The sequence below is a fragment of the Rhinolophus ferrumequinum genome, chromosome 3 (assembly GCF_004115265.2).
Source record: "Rhinolophus ferrumequinum isolate MPI-CBG mRhiFer1 chromosome 3, mRhiFer1_v1.p, whole genome shotgun sequence".
Classification (NCBI taxonomy): domain Eukaryota; kingdom Metazoa; phylum Chordata; class Mammalia; order Chiroptera; family Rhinolophidae; genus Rhinolophus; species Rhinolophus ferrumequinum.
In genome coordinates, this window is record NC_046286.1 from 55,049,334 (window position 1) to 55,073,246 (window position 23,913).

The 23,913-nt window shown below is 36.9% G+C and overlaps 1 protein-coding gene across 2 annotated transcripts in view; it reads right to left on the reverse strand.

Moving 5' to 3' along the window:
* Nucleotides 1–4,265: 4,265 nt before the first annotated feature.
* ASCC3 (activating signal cointegrator 1 complex subunit 3) overlaps nucleotides 4,266–23,913 on the reverse strand; it is a 288,105-nt gene continuing 268,457 nt past the window's right edge. For both annotated transcript variants that reach the window (XM_033099400.1, XM_033099394.1), the window contains exons 38-42: nucleotides 12,662–12,813; nucleotides 10,824–10,971; nucleotides 7,345–7,554; nucleotides 5,166–5,341; nucleotides 4,266–5,070 (exon numbers count right to left, since the gene is read on the reverse strand). In XM_033099400.1, coding sequence (XP_032955291.1) covers nucleotides 4,923–5,070; nucleotides 5,166–5,341; nucleotides 7,345–7,554; nucleotides 10,824–10,971; nucleotides 12,662–12,813 — 834 coding nt within the window. In that variant the 3' untranslated portion in view covers nucleotides 4,266–4,922. The remainder of the gene's footprint in view (nucleotides 5,071–5,165; nucleotides 5,342–7,344; nucleotides 7,555–10,823; nucleotides 10,972–12,661; nucleotides 12,814–23,913) is intronic.

The following is a 23,913-nucleotide window of genomic DNA, read 5'->3' on the forward strand; positions in this document are numbered from 1 at the left end:
GCTTTTGGTGGGCTCTTGGCCTAGTACTTCCCATTGACATATAAAAGTCAATCCTGAAGATGAGATTATTTGTAATTTATCACTTCAGACGTTCATTTACTTTTTGTTTTCCTTTTATAGTTATCCTTTTCTAAGCATTTTCACATAAATGATTCATTCGACAAAACTGATAAAACACTTGCTGTGCAGGTACCGTGTGTACAATGATGAGGCTCACTGCTCTTCTTATTCTGACGGAGTCAACTACTCGGAGCGGAAGTCCACACAGGAATTACCTGTTTAATAGGTGAGGAAATGGGAACAGAAGAGAGTTGACCACGTATATTGTCCTAAAATCTTCCAATATGTGATTGAATCACCAAATACAACACAGGGGTCAGGCAGCATTATAGGAACTCATTTAAAAGAAAAAAAAGAAAAACCCACCCAAACCAAAACTGCTTCTCTTGATACAGGAAGCCTAGTTTTTCTTTCGAGTCCACAGCGATTCCTTTCAGACCCCTGGTTAAACTGTGTTGTAAGAGAAAATTGAGCATATATGCTGATAACACCCAGTGACAGCAACAGGCACAGGGGCACATGCCTTCCATGGTGCTCATCGTTAGGCCACTTGGTGTTGCGATGAGGAGAGCTTATTTGAAAGCTCGGTTGAAGTTACTGGCGTTCTTTGTTAGCATGACTGTTAGACACTTTCAGGTAGTATCGATTTCAGGTATTTAAAGACGTATACAATGATTGGTTTCCAGTGTGATCTGGAGTTCAGTGGAGAGACAGCTATGATGTAAGGCAGACAATGTTTCATCAACGAAGATCTCCATTAGTTGCCTACTTATTCATTATTTTATAATAGTGTTGTGAAGTTTTTTTTTCCCAACTCAAACTTTCTCCTGTAATTTACGCCCATTTTATTTTTTGCTGGTTCACTGGTTAATATTTTGTTTGTTTTTAATAATAACCCTTACATCAATTTGAGGATGCAAAGTACCTTTAATTAGAAGGAGGTGCTGTGATTCAACCAAACATGGGTTGATTTACTGTCCATCATGTTCTCCAGGACACCTCCATAATGAACTATTTAATATTAATTTATAGACACAGTAATATTTACAAAACTTCAATCAAGTGAATTTAAAAATTATTCTAATTGCAGGCCAATTGAAGAGTGACAATAAAAATTTAAGTCTTCACTCAGATATGGCTGTCTGGGCCCAAAGCTCACGTTGGGTAAGACTGAACCCAACATGTAAATAGCACCCCAAGACCTTTTGCAAACTGCATGGAAAAGATTTGGGATGAAGTTTTAATCAAAGTAGAATTCTTGAAATCTCATTTAAAGGTCTCAACTTTGAAGAACTTTGTTTTCTAGAAAAATTACAGAATGCTCCATGATGAAAAATAAAACAGGCTAAAATTGTGGGAATAACTCTTTTGAGAAGTCATTGTAGCTGTCCTTCATTACTTAAAAAACAGGCTTGTAGGAAAACCGAGAATCAAGTACCATTCTCAACATTTCTGAGGACCTTGAAATAATATAACTGGAACTCATTAAACTCAGTATTTTTATCTCCTTGTGTTGCGTAGATTTAGAATTTAGGTTTCTGAATACAGAAAAAGAAAGTTAATCTAAGGGCTCAACACACAGTTCTGAAGCCAACTTCTTCTATACTCAGTAATACTCAACGGAGATTTAAAACTTAATTTAGGCTTTTCTTTCTAAGAAGCAAGCTCATGAAATAATTTTTGCCTATTCGCTTTGGATTATTTCTGAAAGAGAGAGGGCCCAAAGTTGTTATCAGTTTATATTCTTCAAACCTATGGAGGTCCTGTTGGGGGATCCTTTCACTGTGAATAGTTAGCAGCAGTGATGGAGGAAATAAAGGGGTCTGGTGAGAGATGACAGAGAGCCAAAACCTCAGGCTAAAAAGTCATAATTTGAAGTTTTAAAATAACTGTAATAGCCAAGATCCACTGCTACAGAAAATATTTCATTCTTGCCAACAAACAATAAGTCATCATCATAATAAAACTTAAGTATCCCTTTCCTATGTTGACATGGTCTGAGAGGACCAGGTAAGTACCCTGCTCTTGGTGAATCTGAGAGTAGCTGCAATATCTAGAAGAGTGGGAGTCAACCGCAGTGAGGGTGCGGTATTTCAGAATCCATTTGTCTCTTTGTTCATTTAGTTCTAACTAAACAAGTATTTATCGAGCAGCTACATTGAGCCAGGCAGTGTTGTAGGTCCTGGTAATGCAGCCATGAACAAATGCAACAAAAATCCTTGCCTTCCTGAAGCTTAAGTCAGAAGAGACTAATAATAAATATTTTTATAGAGGTGAGAAGAACAATGGAGAAAAACAAAACAAGAAAGGGAGATGGGGAGGAGAGGTGGGCTTGGGTGGGGTTGCCATTTAAACTAAGATGGTTAGACCTGTGGGTGTCTGGGGGACAAACTGTCCAGGCTGAGGGAACAGCAAGAGCAGAGGCCCTGTAAGATGATCAGCAAGCAGCAGGGCGACCATGGTGCTCGGCGTGGAGTGAGCAAGGGCTCCACCCACAAAAGCGAGGACTATGGACTTGCTTCTCGACCATGGTGCTCGGCGTGGAGTGAGCAAGGGCTCCACCCACAAAAGCCAGGACTATGGACTTGCTTCTCGACCATGGTGCTCGGCGTGGAGTGAGCAAGGGCTCCACCCACAAAAGCCAGGACTATGGACTTGCTTCTCACTTCTTTGACCCCTTGTCAGTATTTAGTACCCGTTACCCGCCACAGGCACGGATGCCCGTCCTCTGAAGCTCATGGCTATCTCATGTCTCCACTGATCCTCTGTTCTACCCTCAGAATTTGGCATAATCTTCTCTGGTGCCTTGCCAAGGAATTCCAGTGCATACACAGAAGATTTGCAGTCCTTACCCTCTAATTTAAGGTCACTTCAGACTTTTCCATCCTTCTCACCTGTCAATCCCGTTCACGTCTCTCAAAATGCAGACTAACTGGACACCCTAAATTGGGGTCTATTCAGAGGCTGTTAATGCTGTTCCACCTGGAATGCTCTTCTTTCATGTAACGAATATCTGACTGGCAGATATTACTTGGGCGTGATAAAATCCAGAGGAACATGAAATGCCATATGGAATTAATCTATTATGTAGGCACATGTCCTATTATAATGCACACTTAACACTTTGGTTGAGTAATGAGTGAGGATAAAGTCATAGACAAACAGCATTGGTCAGTCACTGGAGTTAACATAAATATTTCCATCCAGGTATACCTTGTCTTACTAGTGTCTTCTGTAGCTCACTGTGAACAAATCACGTTTAGTTTTAAAATAGATTTTAATTAGACATACTATTTTTTCCTCTCAAGGATGACTATAACAGAAATTCTTTCTTATTGCTATGCCCTGTTGTCACATATCCAAAGAAGGAGATCTCCCACCTCCCCAAACCTGCCTGTTCTCTAACAAAAAGGAATGATGCTGATAAACATGAAGACTATGAGACTGTTTCTCCTCAGGTTCCTGTTTGGATTAGTGAATTAAGTGGCAGAGGCATGAATTTCAACTAGGAAATAAACTGCCAAAGAAAAAGCAGGAAGCATTCTTTATATGATGTAAGCGTCAGGCACCTCATGCCCACTGTACTTGGTGTGTTTAAATGAGTTATTTAGATTCAGTTTTGGGAAGTGAAATTTGGTTCTGCCCACTCCACTTTTATTTCTTCCTTTTCTTCCTTTTTTTTTTAGCATGGAAAAGGAGGTACATACCAGCAACAAGTTCCGGTTTTAGAAAAACTTTTAAATTCTAGTATTTGTGTTGGTTACATTGGAAAGTATTGTAAAATAATTCATCACAGGATCAGGAATAACTGAAATTACTTAGCAAAGATAGAATTTCATTCCACTAGGATATGCAGTATATGGACATTGAATTCTAAGAACTTTTTAGGATGAAAAATGTATATTTCAAGATGGAAATTGTTTGGACATAGAGACATTTCCATGATCATACGTGCAAACCTATGTGTAGGGGTTGAAAATTTTCTGTGTTTGCCTTAGACCCATCCTGGAGAACAGAAAGACACGGAATTGTACTACATGGTCTATACATGTAACAGCACGAATTACACTATATTTCTCTCCTTGTGTAAATAAATATATCAGAAAAAAAGGGGAAGTGAAGTTTTGAAGTAGAAGGGAATGAAAAGAAGAACAGAAGAGTAAGTGGTATAATGGAAAAAAAGCAGGAGAGATAATTGAGTCAGCTTGTCTTGAAGTGGCACTCTAAATATTTTATTCCCACTAGTTACAGTATGTACAGTTTCTAAGATCAGTATATTCTGTTTTTTTTTATCATCATTGAGCTCCGTAATGTAATTTTACATCATATATTATTCACATTTATGACTATAAGAAATTCTTGAAATGATTTCTACATGTGGCCAAAGTATAAATTTTGCCAGTAAGACACATTTTGTACCACCATACAGATGCATTATATATTTTATGCTGCAGGGTTAGAAATCTGTTACAACAAATTCTAACATTGTCATGCCTCAGTGTAGTTTTCCTTAGAAAAAAGGAAGCTAATATTCTTGTAAACAGTACATCATATGATGTAAAATTTGATTGATAATTCCTATATATCATCTCAATATACAGACTGAAAGATTTTTCTACACATGCAGTTATTTTTCATATCAGAAAACCCATGAAGACAACATTATAAAAGGCAACATTTGTTAAAAAGGCCACTGCATCTAACTTGTGTTGAAATTGACTGCAGCCACTGTTTATTTCCTGGGTGTCTTGAGGTTAGAAGTTGATTTCACCAAAGCAAACATCAAGTAATTTGACTTTGTCTTGATGCCTGAACAGCCAGACTTCTGAACCACTTCTTTCGAATGAATCGTTTGGGTCAGGTTACTTCCCTTTCAGGTCAGTCAAGGCATCAGAGACTTCCTCGTTGACCTGTGCAGAAATGCTCGCTGGTGTGACGTTGAGATGAATGTCATACTGCTGGTCTAGGCCAAGATAGCAGTCACTCATGAAATACAGTGTGTAGATATACCTACAATACGAAAAGAGAACAAAAATGTAAAACTACCTTTCCAATCACAGTCATATTTCATTCTTTCAGAATTTTGGTGATAAGATTCTGCTTACCTTCCAGGTACTTCAGGGGTATAAAAAGAGATGGAAACAACCTGATGATTTCGCACATACCCTACTCTTTTCAAAGCAATAAGTTCTCTCTTATCCACTTCGCCTAATATCAAAAACCATCCTTCATCTTTTAATTTCGGAAATCGAGGGGTAACTGCATGGCTGTCTTGCTTTCCCTGTAAACCAGGAAAAAAAAAAGATAAAGCATTAATAATCAATCTCTAGACTTTCTATACCACTTGGTTGTAGTTAAAAGGCTACAGTGTCTTACCTGAAGGCCATAAATCTACACAGTTCAGTAGATCTATATGGGATGTTTCTAATTTTCTGGTTTGGTGTCTTGGATATGCTATCACTTATCTTTTTTCAAGATCCTTAAAACACTGGACAAAGTCCTCAGATAATACTTTGTGGCTATAACCAGCAGACTATTTTGCCTCAGTTAGAACAGAAAGCCCTGAATCTTGACACCAATATGGTAAATTCTCACACCATTCTTGTACATGATATTAATACCTCATTTGCAGATGAACAAACTGAAATACAACCATGTTAACCAAATCTTCCAAAGCGTTATTCATAAGAAACGGATACTTACGGGGAAAAAAGTAATCAAGACTAGAAACTGGATTTCAAGATAATAAGCACTGTATCATATAAACACCTTCCTCCAACCCAAGAATAAAACTCGAATCAAAAAGCACACATTCTAATATGGTAATATTAGAAAGTCCTTTCTCTGAGGAATGGGAAATTACAACCCAAGCAATCAGTAAGATATATTAATCACCAAAATCCAAGATTAGATATCACCATAATGACAGCACTTGAAGTCTTTATTTTAGATGAGTATTACAAAATACAAGATTATTCTAGTGAATCTTTAAGACAACGACTGTATGGCATAAAATGTACTAATAATGATATGTACTAATAATGACATGCTGTCAATCAGATTTCACTCAGTGTTCTAGAGGGAGATGTTTCATTCGAGGCATTTTAAAAGAGAGGACAGAGAGTAATGTATTTTTACAATATTTAGAAACAAAATTTAGAGTTTTTCTGACACGACTAGATCTAACTTTTAAGTAGGAATACTAAGGTTAAAATAATCTTAGTTTTTTTCCATGACTTTATCTGTATGATTTTTCCTATTTTTCTGGTAAGTTGGGTTATATTCATCTAAAAAGGCTCATATTAAAGCCTCTGAAATGCTAGCAGCCAGTCAAGTTCACACCTACATGGACTGATCATTAGAAATCAAATGAGATGACACTTGAAGGCATAGTTACTGAAAAAACATTGTAACAATAGAAAGTTCCTGACCATTTTTGTGTGTGAAAACAGAGGGGACAGTACTACCGAACCACGACCTTACTCCTGTGGGCTTATTCTAGATACAGGAAAGCCCCTGACTCCACTGGGCTAAAAGGAAAGCCAATTCCTTCTTATTTCAATTATTATGGCACTGGAACCCAATCCATCCATACGCTATGTAGTAATAGTCTCAGAGGGCCACATAATTAATTTTGATGTCACAGGCAACAGAACAGAGCACAGTAAATTAAAATAAAAACACTGTAAAATGTTGCCCTGTGTGAACACTGTCAAAGCTCTCTCATGTGCATTATAAGGAGGGAAGCAGACAAATGTGGCAATGAAGGTGAGAAAAGCTTCTTGTCTTATTCAAATTCATGGAGCTAAGCATACAGCTTTGCTCCAACTACATCCAGCCCGGTGTGGTTCCTATATAACAAAGTGCTTCTTGGGCAGTGCTTCTCAAACTTGAATGTCTTTAAAAAGTCATTTGTGGTGCTGGGTAAAAGTACACACTTTTCGATCCCTCCCCGAGGTTCTGATGCAGCCAGGCTGGAGGAGGGCGGAGGACTCTGCACCCCCAAAGGCACTCCAGGAACTTACGCTGGGCTGAGGCTATCGGCCATATTTTGAGCACAGTACTCCAGGCAACATATTATTATGTATAGTCGATATTCTGGGGTTGAAAAATGGCACATGAGGAGAACTGACTGATTTCAGAAGACTGGCTTGCTGCTTAAGGCCAGTTGAGAAAGAGGGATTCATGAATGACACGGACGCCTTAGTAATAGAAAAGATATGTGTGGTAGCGCATGCTGGCATCTGGTGTGAAGCATTTGAGAATGGAAAGCAAACACTATACCTTGTGGAACCCAATGTGGGCTCTCTGCAAGCTGACTTGAAGCACATACTCTTGGTCAGCATGCAATTTGATCCATTTGTTGTCATTTCGTTTGTCTGCAGTTAGAGTTGTGATAGAGAGTTCACTGTGTCCTTCTACTGAGTCATCCCACCAGCCTTTAACACTTAGGCCAACATCTATCACTGGCAAGCGAGATAAGAAATTCCACGCCTGAATAAGAAAAGAAAGAAAAGATAATAAAGGAATGGTTAATTTGAAATGCAGGGATCAACTAAGAAATGGTGTACTTAAAAAAAAAAGATATCAACCGATTTGAGATCAAGTCTGGATTCAATGCAGTTGTAAAAAATGATACAGAGAGATCCTATGTACCCCATTTCCCCAGTTTCCCCCAATGGGAGCATTTTCCAAAACTCAAGTATAATATTAGTACCAGGACATTGAGATTGATACAATCCATAGCTCTTTTTCAGCTTTGCCAGTTTTTCTTGTACTTATTTGTGTATAAAAATAGCGTGCTTTTAATCTTTGTAGTTTAAAGTCCTTTAAAAATCAACTAAAAAAGAATTAATCGTTATCTAAACTTGTGACCACTTTATACTAAATCCCTCCTAGATATTGAATGGCTATCGACTATAGTAAAAACTAAGTTTAATAATGTTTGCTGTTGAGCTGGTTTGTTTTAGAGATGCATCTATTCTAACATTTTACGTGATTTCTAAGGTAGAAAGCATTACTTTGGGATATAAAAATAACTTAAAAAATGTGATGCAATTGTTGATGTCAGTGAGTCAGCATCATCCATTGACCACTTACTGTACAAAATGCTTTTTTGGTTCATATTTCAAATTTATTCTGAAAGGAAAATATTTCTATATGTCTGTATAGCATAAGGAAACTTGTAAGTCTAGGGTTCCTTCTAGAAACAAATATATATTTTTGGCATTATCATATTGAGAATACTAATTAAATGATACATATTAAAGGGGTAGAAAATATTTTACCAATTCTTATTCTTTAAATTGAAAGATATTTGTAAGAAATCAGTATGCAAAGAGTAACTGCTCATCACTGTTGAATTATTCAAGTCTACAGAAAGGATGTAACAAAATAAACTTGATGTCCTCAGATAATTGTCAACTTTTTCTATTATTTACAATTATATGGCACTATCACTATCAGTCAAGAAAACTTTTCAATATGTTTGTTGTTTTATAAGTTGTTCCCTTCTAGGTTAGTTTTAAAAGTACACAAATACTTTAGTTTTAGTTTTCCTTTTATTTCTTTAATATATACCATACATTTGCTTATAGGCTTTGATTTCCTATCTGTTAAGACTTCAGTGCTGTTGAGTATATCTAATTGAAATGAAGTAGTCCTAATGAATCAAACTGTGCCCCAAGAATTCAAAAAATGTAAATCCAACGCAGATTTTCAATGCAACTCCAATCCTATAACTTGTCTTGTGAATCTGAAATTATGTCTGTAATAGATCTTGAAATAGTCAAGCCACAGAATGGTCTACACTGTGCAAGGTAACAAATGATGGCCTCTCCCATTTGGCTAGAGCCAAGTTACTGAGTATAGAAGCTATACCACTTGATGTCCTAAGACTGGCCTGAGTGGAAAAGTGATCAAGAGGACATTTAAATACACAACTTTTGTAAAGCATTTCAACTGGTGCGACAACACAAGTAACATTTACCACATGGAGCAAGCCTTTATGTTTCTTTAGTTGTACCATTAAATTAGTTACCAATATGTTTTCAGTTATTAGCAACTGGTTGGGATTTTACTTTACAAAGTCTCCAAAAGTCATATCTGGCTTTTATATATATGCATTCTTTTTGTAGCACTTAATATTATTTTTCATCCTCAGTGTGTTCATATATTTGTTGGGGGTGTGTGTACACACACATGCACATATGTATATAAAACACGAGCTATTTTTACAGAAACTGCTAAGACATTTCAATACCAGCCAAACATATTTATCTGAGGATTAATCTTCATCTATTGAATCAGGCAAGAGCACTGCCATGCATACAATTATTTAATTAGCAGCCAAATCCTCTGCCAGTCAGCAGCCGTTCCAGGCATACTGATGGGGCAGAAGATGCAAATCTCACAGTCGTACTGCTTTTTCTCATTACTACTGCAATTAGCACTTAAATTGATGCTTTAAACATACTAATTTCTGGAATAATTCAGGATTTGTATGTTACCTGGGATCGCCTCACTGCAGAGCCAACACCAGATTGCTCTGCAAATTGAAGCACTTTTGAGCCAAATAACCATCATCATATCAGACTGAGCCAATTTGCATTTGGTTTTAAAGATAACAGAATGGCAATTTATGCAAATAAATTAAGTAAGTTTACTTCTGAGTTCTCCCTGAACTAATTATAACAATGTTCTAATTTTTCATCACATCTTAAAACTTGGCTTGAAATCAACATATGCTATGTTAGAAATTTGTTGTTGCTAACGGAAGCCTTGTTTTGATTTAAATATATTGTTTTTATTCATAATTTTGATGGTAATTTAGTTAGAAAGGTAGGCACTTATTATGAATATTTAAATAGTTTTTTGTGCCAATTTTGGGTTCAACAGAAATTGAACAATCAGACTTTAATGCCTGTTACACTTTTTCCAAGTCTTGCTCAAAAATAAGTTCCACTGGATAAAAAATGACATGCTTTAGAAGTTTCTTTATTTTAATACCTGAATTTGCAAGTCAGAGTGTTAATTATGTTACAAATCCTGAATGTTTACTTTGACATGTTTAGAGTAAAATTGCTTAATACTTAAAAGTCTAGATAGGCCAAATATTTCTGGCATCATTCATTCATATTTTTGGCCTTTCCAAAAATGGTTTGGAGAGATGACCTATGTTGTCTTTCACAGCACATATTTAGCTTTTTATCTAAGTTATACTGTATACAAATGAGGAGTTTATTTGAAGGAATAATTTAGAATCTAGCTACAATAAAGTGATTAAAATAAGGGTGGGGGCATAAAAATGTAACTGAGGAAACTGGATGAAAATATACTCAAGTGTTAAAAAAAGAAAAACCATTCTGAAGGGCTGAGAAGAGCTCCTGGGTAAGGCAGCTTAGGGACGGACAAGGTATTGTAGACCTACCTCTGTCAGCAGCTCCTGAAACAGCTTCTAATAAGTACAATGCTACTCCTAATTATTGTTACTGTCATTATTTTTCATACCATTTATTGAACTCTTAGTCTATACCAGGAACTACATACAGCAGTTTACATAATAATATCCTGCTTAATTTTCACAAGAACTTTATGAGATAGGCAGGATACTTTCATTTTCACAATCATGATTAGGAAGTGGTAGACAGATTTAAATCCTGGTGAGTCTGACTCCAATAACCAATGCTGTAAGTTAGAAAATGGCTGGTATAAATTCCCAGACAGAGTAAGGGAGCTTCAAAACATGGAAGGCACGGCGTTACCTGCTTCATTTTTTCAGCCGGTATCTCATTTTCCATCATGGAGCTGAACACGTGGTCTTTCCCTCCACAGGCAAGGATCAATTCAGGAAGGCACTCAATGAAACCGTGGCACCTGGCACGTGGGCCCTTTAGACCTGGGCTCCATTTCCTAAGAAATAACATTAACACCAATAAAATACTTCTTTCATAGCACAAATGAGATTTTCAGACAATGATGGTTTATAAAATTAGAACAGTTTTTTAAAATTAAGATTAATGTAAATTTTTTAAAGGTCAGTGTTAAGTTTCAAAATCAGCCAGCATTGTCTAAGGTATCAATCCAAAGCAGTGGTACTATCACTGCGTACAATGTGCAAATCATGTGAGCTCAGTAAATGCTTAGGGTTCACAGACAGTGGGTATCTTTCTCCAGGAAGGCTCTCATGTGCTCTAATGCTTCAACGTGAATAAAACACTGAACTGGAGCCCTGACATGTTTTTAATGGACGCAGCCAAACAACTCTAACATAATTACTTGAATAAAGTTCTCATTGTAAGTTGTGGGGAATTACACAATATACAATTAAAAGTACATTTTGGCAATCTTTGAGATTGTGCCAGATCCCCAGGAACGTAGGCCACCTAAATCTTACTCTCTATTTGCTGTTCATATGGCAAAAAGAAACCTATAATTAAAATTATATTTTTCAGGGTAACGGTAAAGAATTGGATCAAATCTCTTAGGCTCCAGCAGCTTGCATAAGAGACCTGGGTGTTGTGTGGGGTAGTACCTGTATGTCCCTGCTTTACTGTTGAAACCCAATGCCCATAACGCTTAGTACCGTATTGGGAGGGTTCCTGAAACTGAGCGCAGACATGTGAAGTCTCTGCTTTCCCCCTCATGCCAACTGCTGCTGGTTTGGCTCACTCTCTGAATGTGCCTTTTGGGTTGGTTCTAGGGATATCCCATGGCGGGGACTCAGCACCATGGAACCAACTGCCCTAGAACCTACTTGAGACAAATTGAGGGAGCTTCCTGAGGAGGCCCCACGCATGTTTGAGATTCTCAGCGGCGTTTGTATCTAGATGCCTAAATTGACTGCCACACCTACTGCAGCTGACAAGAGTAATGGGTGAATGACAGCAGCCTGCAGCCAGACTGTTTTGCTTGTCAACAAGACGGGGAACCAACATTTTGGCTGCGAAGTGTCTCTCAACTGGTGTGAAATACTGGTGTGAAAGAAATATTTTCATTTAAACACTGCCAATCTTGCTTGTACTATGTACTGTTCTTTTCCTTGCTAAAATAGTTGTAGTCATGTACATAGGACCTAAGGGTTAAATAACTTGATGACAATATAAACTCATCTTTTAAGCACAGGTTACATCTTGAGCTGCTAGTATATAGAATTACGCAGTTCTAGACATTTTGCAGATGAGCATTTTACTTTGACAATGGATTTCAGATCCTTCAAATCCATTATGCAATAACAGAAATTGGTAATTCATTTTGCTTTAGATCACAAAGCACTTTAGCATCTTTTCAAAAGAAGACTGATATTGTGGAGGAATAAGCCCAGTTAAAATAGCAATGTATCCAATGTTGCAAGTGGAGAACTAAAATTTAATGGAAGGTTCAAATGAACTGTGCTTCAGCTTGGGACAGATGATCAAATTCCAAGTGAGAATGTTACAACACTAGGCCATGTCTCCCTCTGGCAAATGGGCATTTTTACGGTTAAAAAAAGAAAAATCAATATTCTTTGGACAGCCTGAAAATCAAGTGACCACACATGTAAAGAAAATAATATTTTGAAATTTAAAAACCAATTACATTGAAAATTAAAACAATTAATTACCTGAAAATATGAAGATGATGGTGTTCTATGTTTGGTATTGTAAGAAGAGAAGAGTCTTTTAACCACCGACCCTGGATTACCATCTGAACCAGGTTGGTGATATTCAGGGCAGTCACCAACCAGCCCTGATTTGCAGCCACATCCAGCATTGCCTGAACAGGGAAAATGGACAAGTTATAAGAATACCATGGCACTTGCTCTCTCCACTGGGGATCTGACGTCTGCTTTAACAAAAGAACAAAAAACAAAACCAAGCATTATACCTTTAAATTACTATTAACTAAAATAGAAACCAGAAAATAAACTACAGTTGGATTGGAGGGAACACACAATCTCCCGTAGCATTTACGGCACAGTACTTCCTACAAAGTGGCAAATATTTAACTTTTTTTAGAGCAGCAAAGATAGCCAGATAATACTGGTACCCAATATTAAAACAAAGAGAAAAACTCAGTGTACTTTGAGAGCAAACACCTACATAATTCACTGTATCAAGAGAATTAGCAGCTGCGTTTAAAGAGTAAATCTCAGGTAGCCTTCTCCAGATTTAAAATCAATACTAGTAAGGCGATAGGTCTCCTGGCCAACAGTTTATTTTTCCCAAAGAGAAGGCTAAAGACAGAGCCTTGGTTTTCAACGAAAACAATATGCCACACACTAGCTAAGGGGGGATCTTCCAGTGATGCATGTGGAATGATGAGAAGCTATTCGTGTTAGTCTATACATTTAATCTAATGTTTTATGGACAAACAAATGCTGCATTTGCTTAAGGCAAAACTAAACAGTGAAATCTTATTTAAACAAAGGAGAAGTTTACACAGGCAAAGCTATTTCAATTAAATTAGATTCTGGAGAATGCTGACTTAAAGACACATAAGTTAAGATGATCTGAGGCAGTTCCTTCATACAGTTTTACAAGAGTCCTCTCTTGTTTTGGGAAATGAAAAGATGAAGGTAAGAGAAATGAGATGTACCTCGTAAATGCTTAAAACGATACTTTCATACTAAATGTCTTATCAATAGTAAAATATTTTGAAAATGTACAAAATCTATTAGAAAATTTTTAGAAATAATTTTTAAGATATATTATTTCAGTAAAATTATTTTGCCACATTACTTAGTACTATTGAGGCAGACACATTTTCCTTCTAAGTTTTGAATTTTCTATTCTGTGTTCTTTAATTTACAAAAAGTAAAATAGTTTTAAAAGCATCTGGCTAAACCAATCTGTGATCTTTTCATATACATTACAGGGAAGTTAGCTCAATGTTTCTGGGTAGGATGGTTATTAAATGTGATGGAAGGGTCAGAATGGTCTTTAGAACCTCTCAGTCTACTAATCACACATTATAAAGCCTGAGTGTTGGTACAAACAGATATATTTATATGTATGTATATGTGTGTATGTTACTGTGTACACAGGTTTATAAATCCAGGGAAAATCCACTTCTAGTCTTTGTATTTTTCTGCAGAGCTGATTAAAACACTTTGCCATTCTTTGAAGTGCATGAGACAAGCAGGTCATGACCACCACTCGGATAAAAAAAACAAAAAGTATTAGTTCACAAGTCACAATTCCTGAGTTCTGTAAGGGAAAAGGAAAAGAGAAATGAATAATTATATCTAATCCAGTATCATGATGATGTTAGAAGTTGTAATGTGGAGTAACTATGGTGATTTTACTTGTGATTTTACATTACAACTCGAGTGGAAATAAATTCCAGACCGAAAGCTCACATACTAGAAGAGTTGGATGGATGAACCATATGTTTTTAACTTTGAAGTTTTCATGATGAAGTTGAAAGATTTCATAAAATTTATGAGACTGCCCCACAATTTTTCATTGTATGATCCAGATGTGAAAATGTAAAAAATCATGCAAAGTGATTGCTTACATGAAGTAAATGAAAAGCCATATCATGAATTGAAAACTATTATTTATCTTGTTTTAATTTAGGGAAAAGGCAGGTGGGGAGGTCAAGAACCTGGGACGACAAAAGGTCTCATGACTACTCAAATGTGCCAAGTGCTGCTCCGTGCCTCTCTGCCGGATCACGCCCTGTAGGTCCTGTTTTCTTCGCTCCCCTCCCCCACGCCACTGACAGTGCAGACCCTCACCAAACTCTCACCTGGAATATTATAAATACGCCTTTATTCTCATTCTCATCTAATTTTTCTTCAATCCATATTTTATATTGTTACCAAAGGAAATTTTTACAGAAGTAAAACTGATTGTCATCGCTCTGCTTAAATTTCTTCAGTGACATCACATTGTGCAGAGGACAAAAGCTAACACTTCTCTGCGTGACAGTCAGTGCCCTGTGATCTATCTGTTCCTGGTACATCACTCTCGCCCCTTCCTGCAGCACTACTAAATTACTGCGATTTCCCCACTTTTGCCCTGGCTCTTACTTAATGTTCTCTTTCTACAAATACTGCTCCCTCTACCTAGACTACCTGGGAAATTCCTATTCATCCTTCAAGTCTGGCTCAAATGCTACTTCTTAAGGTGAAGTCTCCCTGATTCTTCCAGATGGATTGTAGGTACTTCTTTTCCTAAGCGGCTACTGTTCTTGACGCATGTCAGTGTTATGCTATTGAGATTCTCTGTTTACATATTTGCCCTTTAAACTATAAACTCCTTGACAACAAGAACCTGGAAGCATTCTTTGTCACTCTAGCCCTAACAGAGTACACTCAAGAATTACTCATTTTATTAAAAAATATTAGTAAAAATCCAATTACAACAATTATAACAACATTCTGCCCAAGTTACTGCACATCTGCCAAAGGCAGTACAGCATAGGGAAAAACTTACAAGCTCTGATGTCAGAAAGACACAGGTATGAATTCTGGTTTTATTCCACTTATTATGTGTAAATTGTGGGAAATCACCTAACCCTACTATGCTAGATTTCTTATTTTTAGAAGGTGTATTATACCTCCTTATAGGGGTGCTACGAGGGTAAAAGAAGATAAGGTACTATGTGAGGTATCTAATATACTACCTATAACACAGATCTCAATAAACAGGTGACTATTTTTAAAGTTCTTCTATCATGAGATGAAAAGAATGCCCTAACAATCCATTATTTCCAACAGGGACTTCGTTTGGGCCTTTTGGTGTTGATTTCTGCACGAAGTAGTACAGGGCTTTGAGGGCAGGGCATGCAAGGTTGGGGGCAGAGGCATAGAACAAACAGTTCATCAGGAGACGGGTGCAATTACAAGGGGACAAGGCCAAAGACAGATCCTGTAGCTCAGGCCAAACGGGAGGATGTGGAGGTCTCAGTTTGAGTGGGTAAGTCCACATGACTGCTCAGAGGTACACACCTAAATGGGCTATGGAGAAGGGATGGTCCAGGTAATTGGGCTTGAGGGTCCTGACAGCTCGTACTGACCTACTTCTGCATGGCTGAGCCTGGGGTGGAGTCCTGTGTCTCACTATCTTTTATAGCAGTCTTCCTGTAGATAAGGACTGAGGTACATGCTCCTCCCTAGAGTGGCGCTGCCTTTACGAACAGCTAGAGATTGTGGCTCAGTTCCGCAAGGCATCTCAAAGTCCTTTGCAGAGATCTAACACTCCACAACAAAAGGTTGTTTTAATACATTCAGGAGAAATAACTGGACATTCTTTATCAGTTTAGCATTAACATTCGGCAAATATTCAATCCCCCTTTACATCTTATCCACTTTCTACTTGGCATGCTGCCTACCAGGCAAAGCTAGGATGATTGTAAATACAGGGGAAAAACGGATGGGGACTGACTCCGTGTATGAGACTTTCTCCTACTAAGTGCGAATCAATTTTAATTGATTGTTAATTCAGAATTCATTGCCATGTCCAACTGTGACAGAACGGAAATATGATTTATAGTACTGTATTCATTTATAAAATTACACTACAATTAAAACCTTATCATAATGAACACAAACTGTGGGGCTGTCGTTATTTATAGGAGAGCAGGTAATGAGTTTGGTTTTGCACACATGTTAACTGAGGTGCCACTACGAAGCCAAGTGAGATGTCCAGGTAAAAATGAGCCCTGGAGAGAGAATATGGGCTAGGGGTGCAGACTTAGAAGTCCTGGGCACAAAGTAGGCAGCTGAAAGAGGTAAAACGAGCAGCTTGAGAGCAGAGGTGAGGATTGCAGAATGGAGGTTACCTGGAGATGAGATCTGGAAAGGCAGGAAAGGTTAAAGGGGTGAGGGCATCTAAAGTACTCTCAGGGAACTACTGAAATAATCATGATTACTCGTTCCTTAAGGGTGTACTATTTGTCAAACGCTCTATTTTATGTAAGTCATTCAATTTAATCTCATTTTACAGATGAAGACATCGTGGCTCAGAGAGGGGAAAAAACAACAACAACAACAAATGCCTGCCTAAGGCTACATAGCTCTGGTAAGAGGGTATATATCTGGGAGTAAAATCCTGGGGAGCCAGATTCCAAAGCGCTTGCTTTTAACCAGTATAGGATACTGCCTGTAAAGTTTAGGACGTGAGGAAGGTGGTGTGGGATTTCAGGGGGGTTCTGTATTAGCACATGAATGTGCTACTAGATAAGATGCAACATGGAGAAGCTCGCTTGACAAGACAATGCTTAAGGCAAACGATAAGTTTAGATAAAGAATGAACAGACATATAACTCAGGAACACTTGATACTGGTTTGAAGATGGTGTGGTATACTAACAAAAGAGACTTAGCCTGACAGCTTAGAGTGTTGTGCCTTTAAATTAGTTGTAAGACCTTAGGCAAATCACTTAACCACCGATATTCATTTTTCTCGTCTGAAAAATCAAGGTGTTTGATTAGGCTTGCATCTATCTTCTGTAAGCTTTAATCTTTTATCAATAAAATAATAAGACACTCATACTATATTGTTACATGTTTTTAAAAAGTTCACTTTCCATCTTTCCAGGTGAACTGTAGTATCCTTGAACTCAGAGGCAGGAAAACCTAAGTCAAAAAATAAGGCAGCATATACTGAGCACAGAATAAACTGCAGAGAGAAAAGACCCACTTCGATCAGTGGAAGATGAGGTTTCCGCTGTTGGGGTGTGTGGGCAAGGCCTCACAGAAAAGAGAGGCTTCAGCTAGTTGATGAAGACCTCACACACCCAGGGTCATGAAAGGGAGGGAGAGAGGGAGGGACGGAGAGAGGGGGGGAGGGAGAAAGAGGGATAGAGAGGGATAGAGAGGGGGAGAGAGAGAGAGAGACAGAGGGACAGAGGGAGAAAGAAGCTTTGAGGTGAAGAGAACAGACGTTGACAGCACTCAGGGTACAGGGTCTCCATTATCTCTAAGTTGGAGGTGACGTCTCTTGCTGGGAGAAGGTACTGTAAAGGAGCAGGAAGAGATTTGAAATAAGTGCTGGGGGGAATTAATGATGTGAATAAAAACTAGTGCAGCAGTGAGTTACAACAGCATGATTTTGAAACAATAATCACAGAAATTATTAGAAACAATTAGAAATTATAGAAACAACTAGCAATGTTTTGCGATTGTTTCCAGCCATCACGATTATGATTAATTTGCGTGCGAAAGCATAGAATTCAGAGGTTGGTGGTTACTCAGAGAGGTGAGAAATTTTAGGTTACTAGTGATATACTGTTGAAAAGGACAACTGTAGGGACAATGCTTTTTGGGTGGCAAGTGCAGCCATAGGGGACTGAGCTGATGGGTGAGGAGGCGGGTGAGAGATGCCAGGTCTCATGAATCACAGAAATGTTCAGTGACGCTGATTGGTAAAGATGCTGTGGCCAGAGAGCCGAGTCAGAGGGTGATACCATGAAGGTGGTGGCAAAAGTGGTTGAATATAGTAATTATTAGAGTGGAAGAGTTTGGAAGGCATACAATTATGATGTAGAAAAAGGGATATGTTGAAGCCACTGTGTTGAATGAAAGAGCTGGGATGAAGCTAAAGACCATAAACTGGTGTTTGAGTGAGGTGGGGAAAGAGATCTAGAATTCGGAACATAGTTGAGAAAGGAATCGTACAGACATTGACAGTAAAACATAACATTGATAAAAGCAGCAGGAATCTGAGAAGAAAGAAAGATGAGGTTGGAGAGACCTGAGGAGGCAGACTTTTATTACTGGAGAAATAAAAAGATTTGGCCAGCTCAGGAGTTTCAGAGCGAATGTAGAAATGGGGTGGTGTGTGTCTGCCTGTGTCTGACTGCGAGGCAAGATATGGAAGGAGTGAGGAAGAACAGAGAGATGGATGAGGAGAGAGGAAAGGCAAACAACAAAGAGAGGCACAAATATTATACACATCGTCTTCACATGGAATTCATGGAGAACTCAAGAACTTCTCCAGTCCTTGGCTTTATTCAAAGGTAAAACAACAATAATCACCCCCATCACAAAAATCACCCCCCACCTCACCCTCACAAACAAAAAGTATTAGAGATTAGAAAATGCACACTCTCTGGAAGGAAATTTTTTAGGCTCTAAGGATCCTGAACCCAAGGCTGTGCTTTATAACTTGAATAGATCTCATGTCCTCAACATTTATTTTGAATCGGTTTCAAGAATTTCCTAAGCATGTTAGGCTTGGTCTTAGCATTTAAATTCAACCACATTTTCATAGTGGTGTGAGTGTTTCTGCAAAGGACAGATTTATCCAAATTTACAGATTTTTTTTCTTATTTTCTGCTACTTTATATTATATCTAAAAATGCAAGCTTGACAACATTATCTCTCTGTATTTTATGTCAAATTTCATTCAATTATTGTGAAAGTGAATTATATAGTTAAAGTGAAACTATATAGATGGTGTGCATACATGATGTGATGAAAATATTTGGATAGTAGTGCACAGATTATAAAAATTGTTCCATAAATAATAGCTCTCATTTAATCATAAAAAAACAAGTATGAGGCAGGCATTAGTACTACTCCCTTTTCACAGATGGAGAAACTGCGGATCATAGAAGTTCAGGGACTGTACAGTCACACTGGTAATAGGTGTTAAAGTTAAGACTTGATCTTGGTTTTCTATTATAATTTCATATCTGTGCTCATTACATTATATTCTACTATCTCTGAATGATTTACATATATCTTATCTTGTTTCAAGAAAAATTTAAGGTTTACATCTGTCTTCTTTCCCTACATAACAGAAAAAATAAAGCTCCAGGCAAAATTACTATGCATTTAATTGATTATCGTCTCTGAAAAAATGTTGTCAATACAATTGTTGAAAATCTAAAATATTTAAATTACTTTTAGTCAGCCATTTGGTTATAACTACATCTTAATATTTGATATACAGCCATTAAATATCTTTTAAACACAATTAAATTCTGGATTTAAATAATCCAGGGGTAAAACAGGAAGTCTGAGCACTGTGACCACCAAATGAAATCAACTTCATTGCAGGGAAATAGAATTGCTGGCTTAGATGACTACAAGAAAAACTATGACATTCTACATACATCAAGAGGTATGTTATCAGATGGATAAGATGTAGCTCTAAGGTGAATATTAAAAGTTTTCTAAACTTAAGTGTGAATGACAATGCAATGTACAATGTAGGGAATATATATATATATATATATATATATAGTCAATAATATTGTAATAACTTTGTTCGGTGTCAGAAGGTTACTATTATAGAATTGTGGTGATCACTTCATAAGGTATATAGATGTTGAGTAACTATGTTGTACACCTGAAACTAATATATGACAACTATACTTTAACAAAACAACAAAAACAAAAACAAAAACACCCCACCAAAATAAAAAGTCTGTGAATTTAGTCCTCGGTGTCTCCGAGACTCTGTGGCTGCAAAGTCTACATATGGAGGGGTACACGTGGTGTTCCAGCCTCTCTACCCTTCTTAGCATTCTGATGACTGAACCCTCTCTTCTTCCTCCTTTCATTCTTTCTCCTTCTCAAGGAACCTTTTCAACTTTTCCTCACATCTCCTGATAGTCCTCATGACACCCTAGTGACAGTGTAGAGATTACAACCACCACGTGAAAATAATGAAAATAAGATAATGATAAAGGTTGAAATGGCTAGATAATGTTCCTACTTCTGTTCACATTAAATGACATATAGATAAATACACCATCAAGAGTTTAAGAGACAGATTTACTTACTCGAAAATTAGAAAAAAAAATTTTCATTAACTTATAAAATCTAAGTTGTTATTTATGGAATGTCATGAGAGTGCAAAATACTATGGAAAGATCATCAAAAACAATGCAAGTCTGAGAAATTCACAGCCAAGCGGAGCCTCAAGAGACGTTAACAATTAAATATAATGTGGTTTCTTAAATAAGATACATACTAGAACAGAAAAAGGACATTAAGTGAAAAAAAATATTCTGAATTAAGTACAAACTTTAGTTAATAACAATATGTCAATACAGTTCATTAATTGTGACAAATGTACCATATACAGGAATTCTCTGTTCTATCTTTGCAACTTTTCTGTAAATCTAAAAGTATTCTAAAATATAAACTATGGAATTCATCCTAGGCAGCTAGTTAAAACAGTAGTTGTTAGACATCTGCTAGGAAATGCACTATTTAGTCCAAGAGCTCCCAGAAGTTTTACAATGATGGGAAAGCCTGAAAAAAAGCTTTCTTGACAGAAAGACACACTCCTTTAAAGGTTTAGGTCAGTTGTAAGTAATGATACAATATTTTGTCAATAATTAAAATGCTATAAGTACATATATAAGAATCTTTTTCAATAGCAACAGTTGTTCACAGTAACTTTCTCCTGAACTTTTACCCCCAGAAGGTTAGCATTCAGGAAGCTCAGCTGCTGTCTAACAAACTTAATTAATCAAAAAGTCATTTCCGAGCTGTAACTATGAGTAAAAGCGCTTCAAGTGCGCTAGCAAGCCTACAAGTTAATCAAAATGCTAATGCAGTACAAATTAAAGTTGTGATTAACATTTCACAGTAGCTGCTTAAGTGAATTGATCACACAAATGGGTTAAGCATTACTCATTTCCTACAGCCCCAACCGGGAAAAGGGTTGTTATGTGGGTCTGAGGAGAGGAGCTGGGGGTAGAAGGATCCTTCATAACAGCATCATAGCATCAATAAACCATCAGCAAATTGTCATACAAAAGCTTACAGGTAGAGTCACCTAGGGGGAAATAGCCTTCTAAATTATATTATAGTTCTTGAAGAGAGACCGCCTGCAAATACACAAGAGTAAGTAAAGGTGTTTAACACCTCAAAATCCACACATTTGTGTTCGTTTTGGAAATGCTAAATGCATCGGCTCTGTTGCTTCTGGAGTGGGGAACAGTGCTTTTAGTTGGTGTTTCGGGTGTTCTGCTGTGGAATTAAAAGGTAGTTTTGATACTGGATGATGACTCGGCATCATAGTGTGGATCTTTGAATTTGGAAGACTAATCACTCAGGATTAAGTTCATTTAGAATTATTTGTTTTTAAATAGTCATCCATTAATAAGACCTCATCTGGCTCCTATGGTAAGATATGAGCTCCTGGCAGCCTGGCCAGGAAAGCAGCCTGAATTAGACTTCCCGCCTCTGTGAATTTGATAAGGTCACACTAATGTTTACAACAGACTATATTTGTTGGTAGACCATTCAGATTTGGCAGATAATCTTAAAAACATTGTGAGAATCCACACACAATACATTTTCCTTCTCAATCCTCTCCTAAGAAAGATCTAGAAGGGAAAAAGTGAAATATTTATTCATCCCATTTACCTATGATATACTGAAATCTATGTGCCAAGAATTATGCCTGTCATCTTAACAGTCAGTGACATTATAGTTATTGATAAGGTTCCAGCATATCTTGGATGATACAAAAAATCCTCCAAATGTATGCTAATAGTATTAATATTCCCTGAAACATAACTATAAAATAGATTCAAAAACTTAATAGTGCAATTTTCATTTTAGGATCCTTTAAGACATGAGGTGTAGCAATTAACTCTTCAAACTGTGGACTGCTAAATATGTATAATGCAATTTTGCAAGTCTAAAAACTACTTACTTATAATCCATCCATCTTCTTTCTTAAAATAATTTGAAGAAGCTTTCTGAAGCCTATTGGACTGTATTTTCCACTTAAAGGTAATCTTTTCATTTGGTCTTAACTATAAGCATTTAAAAATGTAAAAGGATTCTACTAAGACTATATAGAAGATTTTATCTACCACTTGGTATATCAAAACATTTCTTACAAGTATTGAATTAAGATTTTGACCAAGTACTTCCTCTGTTAAACTTGCAATAGCTGGACTATTTTCAGTGCTAACTCTAGAGTATTTGACTCTATGATTCTAAAACTTGTTCATTTAATTGACACTGACATTCTTTGATACATTGACAACCCACAGAGCCTGTGCGGAGTGTACCCATAGGTAAACACTCCTCAAAGGTTACGTTAGTTCTGCTCCATGGAAGTTCTATCTCCTGCCATTATCAAATATTTCTATGCTTTTTAATCTACTACAAATGGGAATCATTTGTTAATGGAAATATAGACCCAGCTATTGTCATAGTATTTCTTAGTTAAAAGAATTAGGTCTATGAAAAAAATTTGTATCTTTGTATCTTCTTTTGCTTCCCTTATGTATTCTTTCCTATTCTCAGATCCTAATATGTCCATACATACATATCGTATCAATTAAAATGCTTTCAAAAATAGACTGAAGATGCAACGGGTTTTCAGAGTAGCTGTGGGTTATAGAAAAAGTACTATTTATTTGAAATATAATACATTTAATTAAATTCATCAGAAATTGTTACAGAGATGAGGTCAAATGGTTTTGAAGTTTGGGTTAAACAACAACCCCACCAATAAACTTTGAGTAGTTTGCTTTTGCAAATTTAAGAAGATTCTCAAATGGACGAGGAAAGTATACAAATCCAATTCATACATTTTCCCCCTTTTCTTCCCCCTGTATAAATAAGCTCTATTTATACAGCTTATTAAAGTTATTTTTGACTATCACCTTTTATGACAATTGATCAAGCCTATTAGAACATATTAGCATTAACTTGAGTAGTAGCTGACCTACACATTATCTCATGTGTGAAAGAGAAGAAAGACTGGACACTAAGTAGTTCAAAGATACTTTGGCATTAAGGAAAATAATATAAAAGGACAGGTTCTATATTAAAGTTAGATGCAAGAATTTACAAAACAATGGAAACTTACATACCAGAACATAGCTCCTTAACTGTCTTCTTTTTAGGTATTGAATCACATAGATTATCATCAAGGCAGGTCCCCTG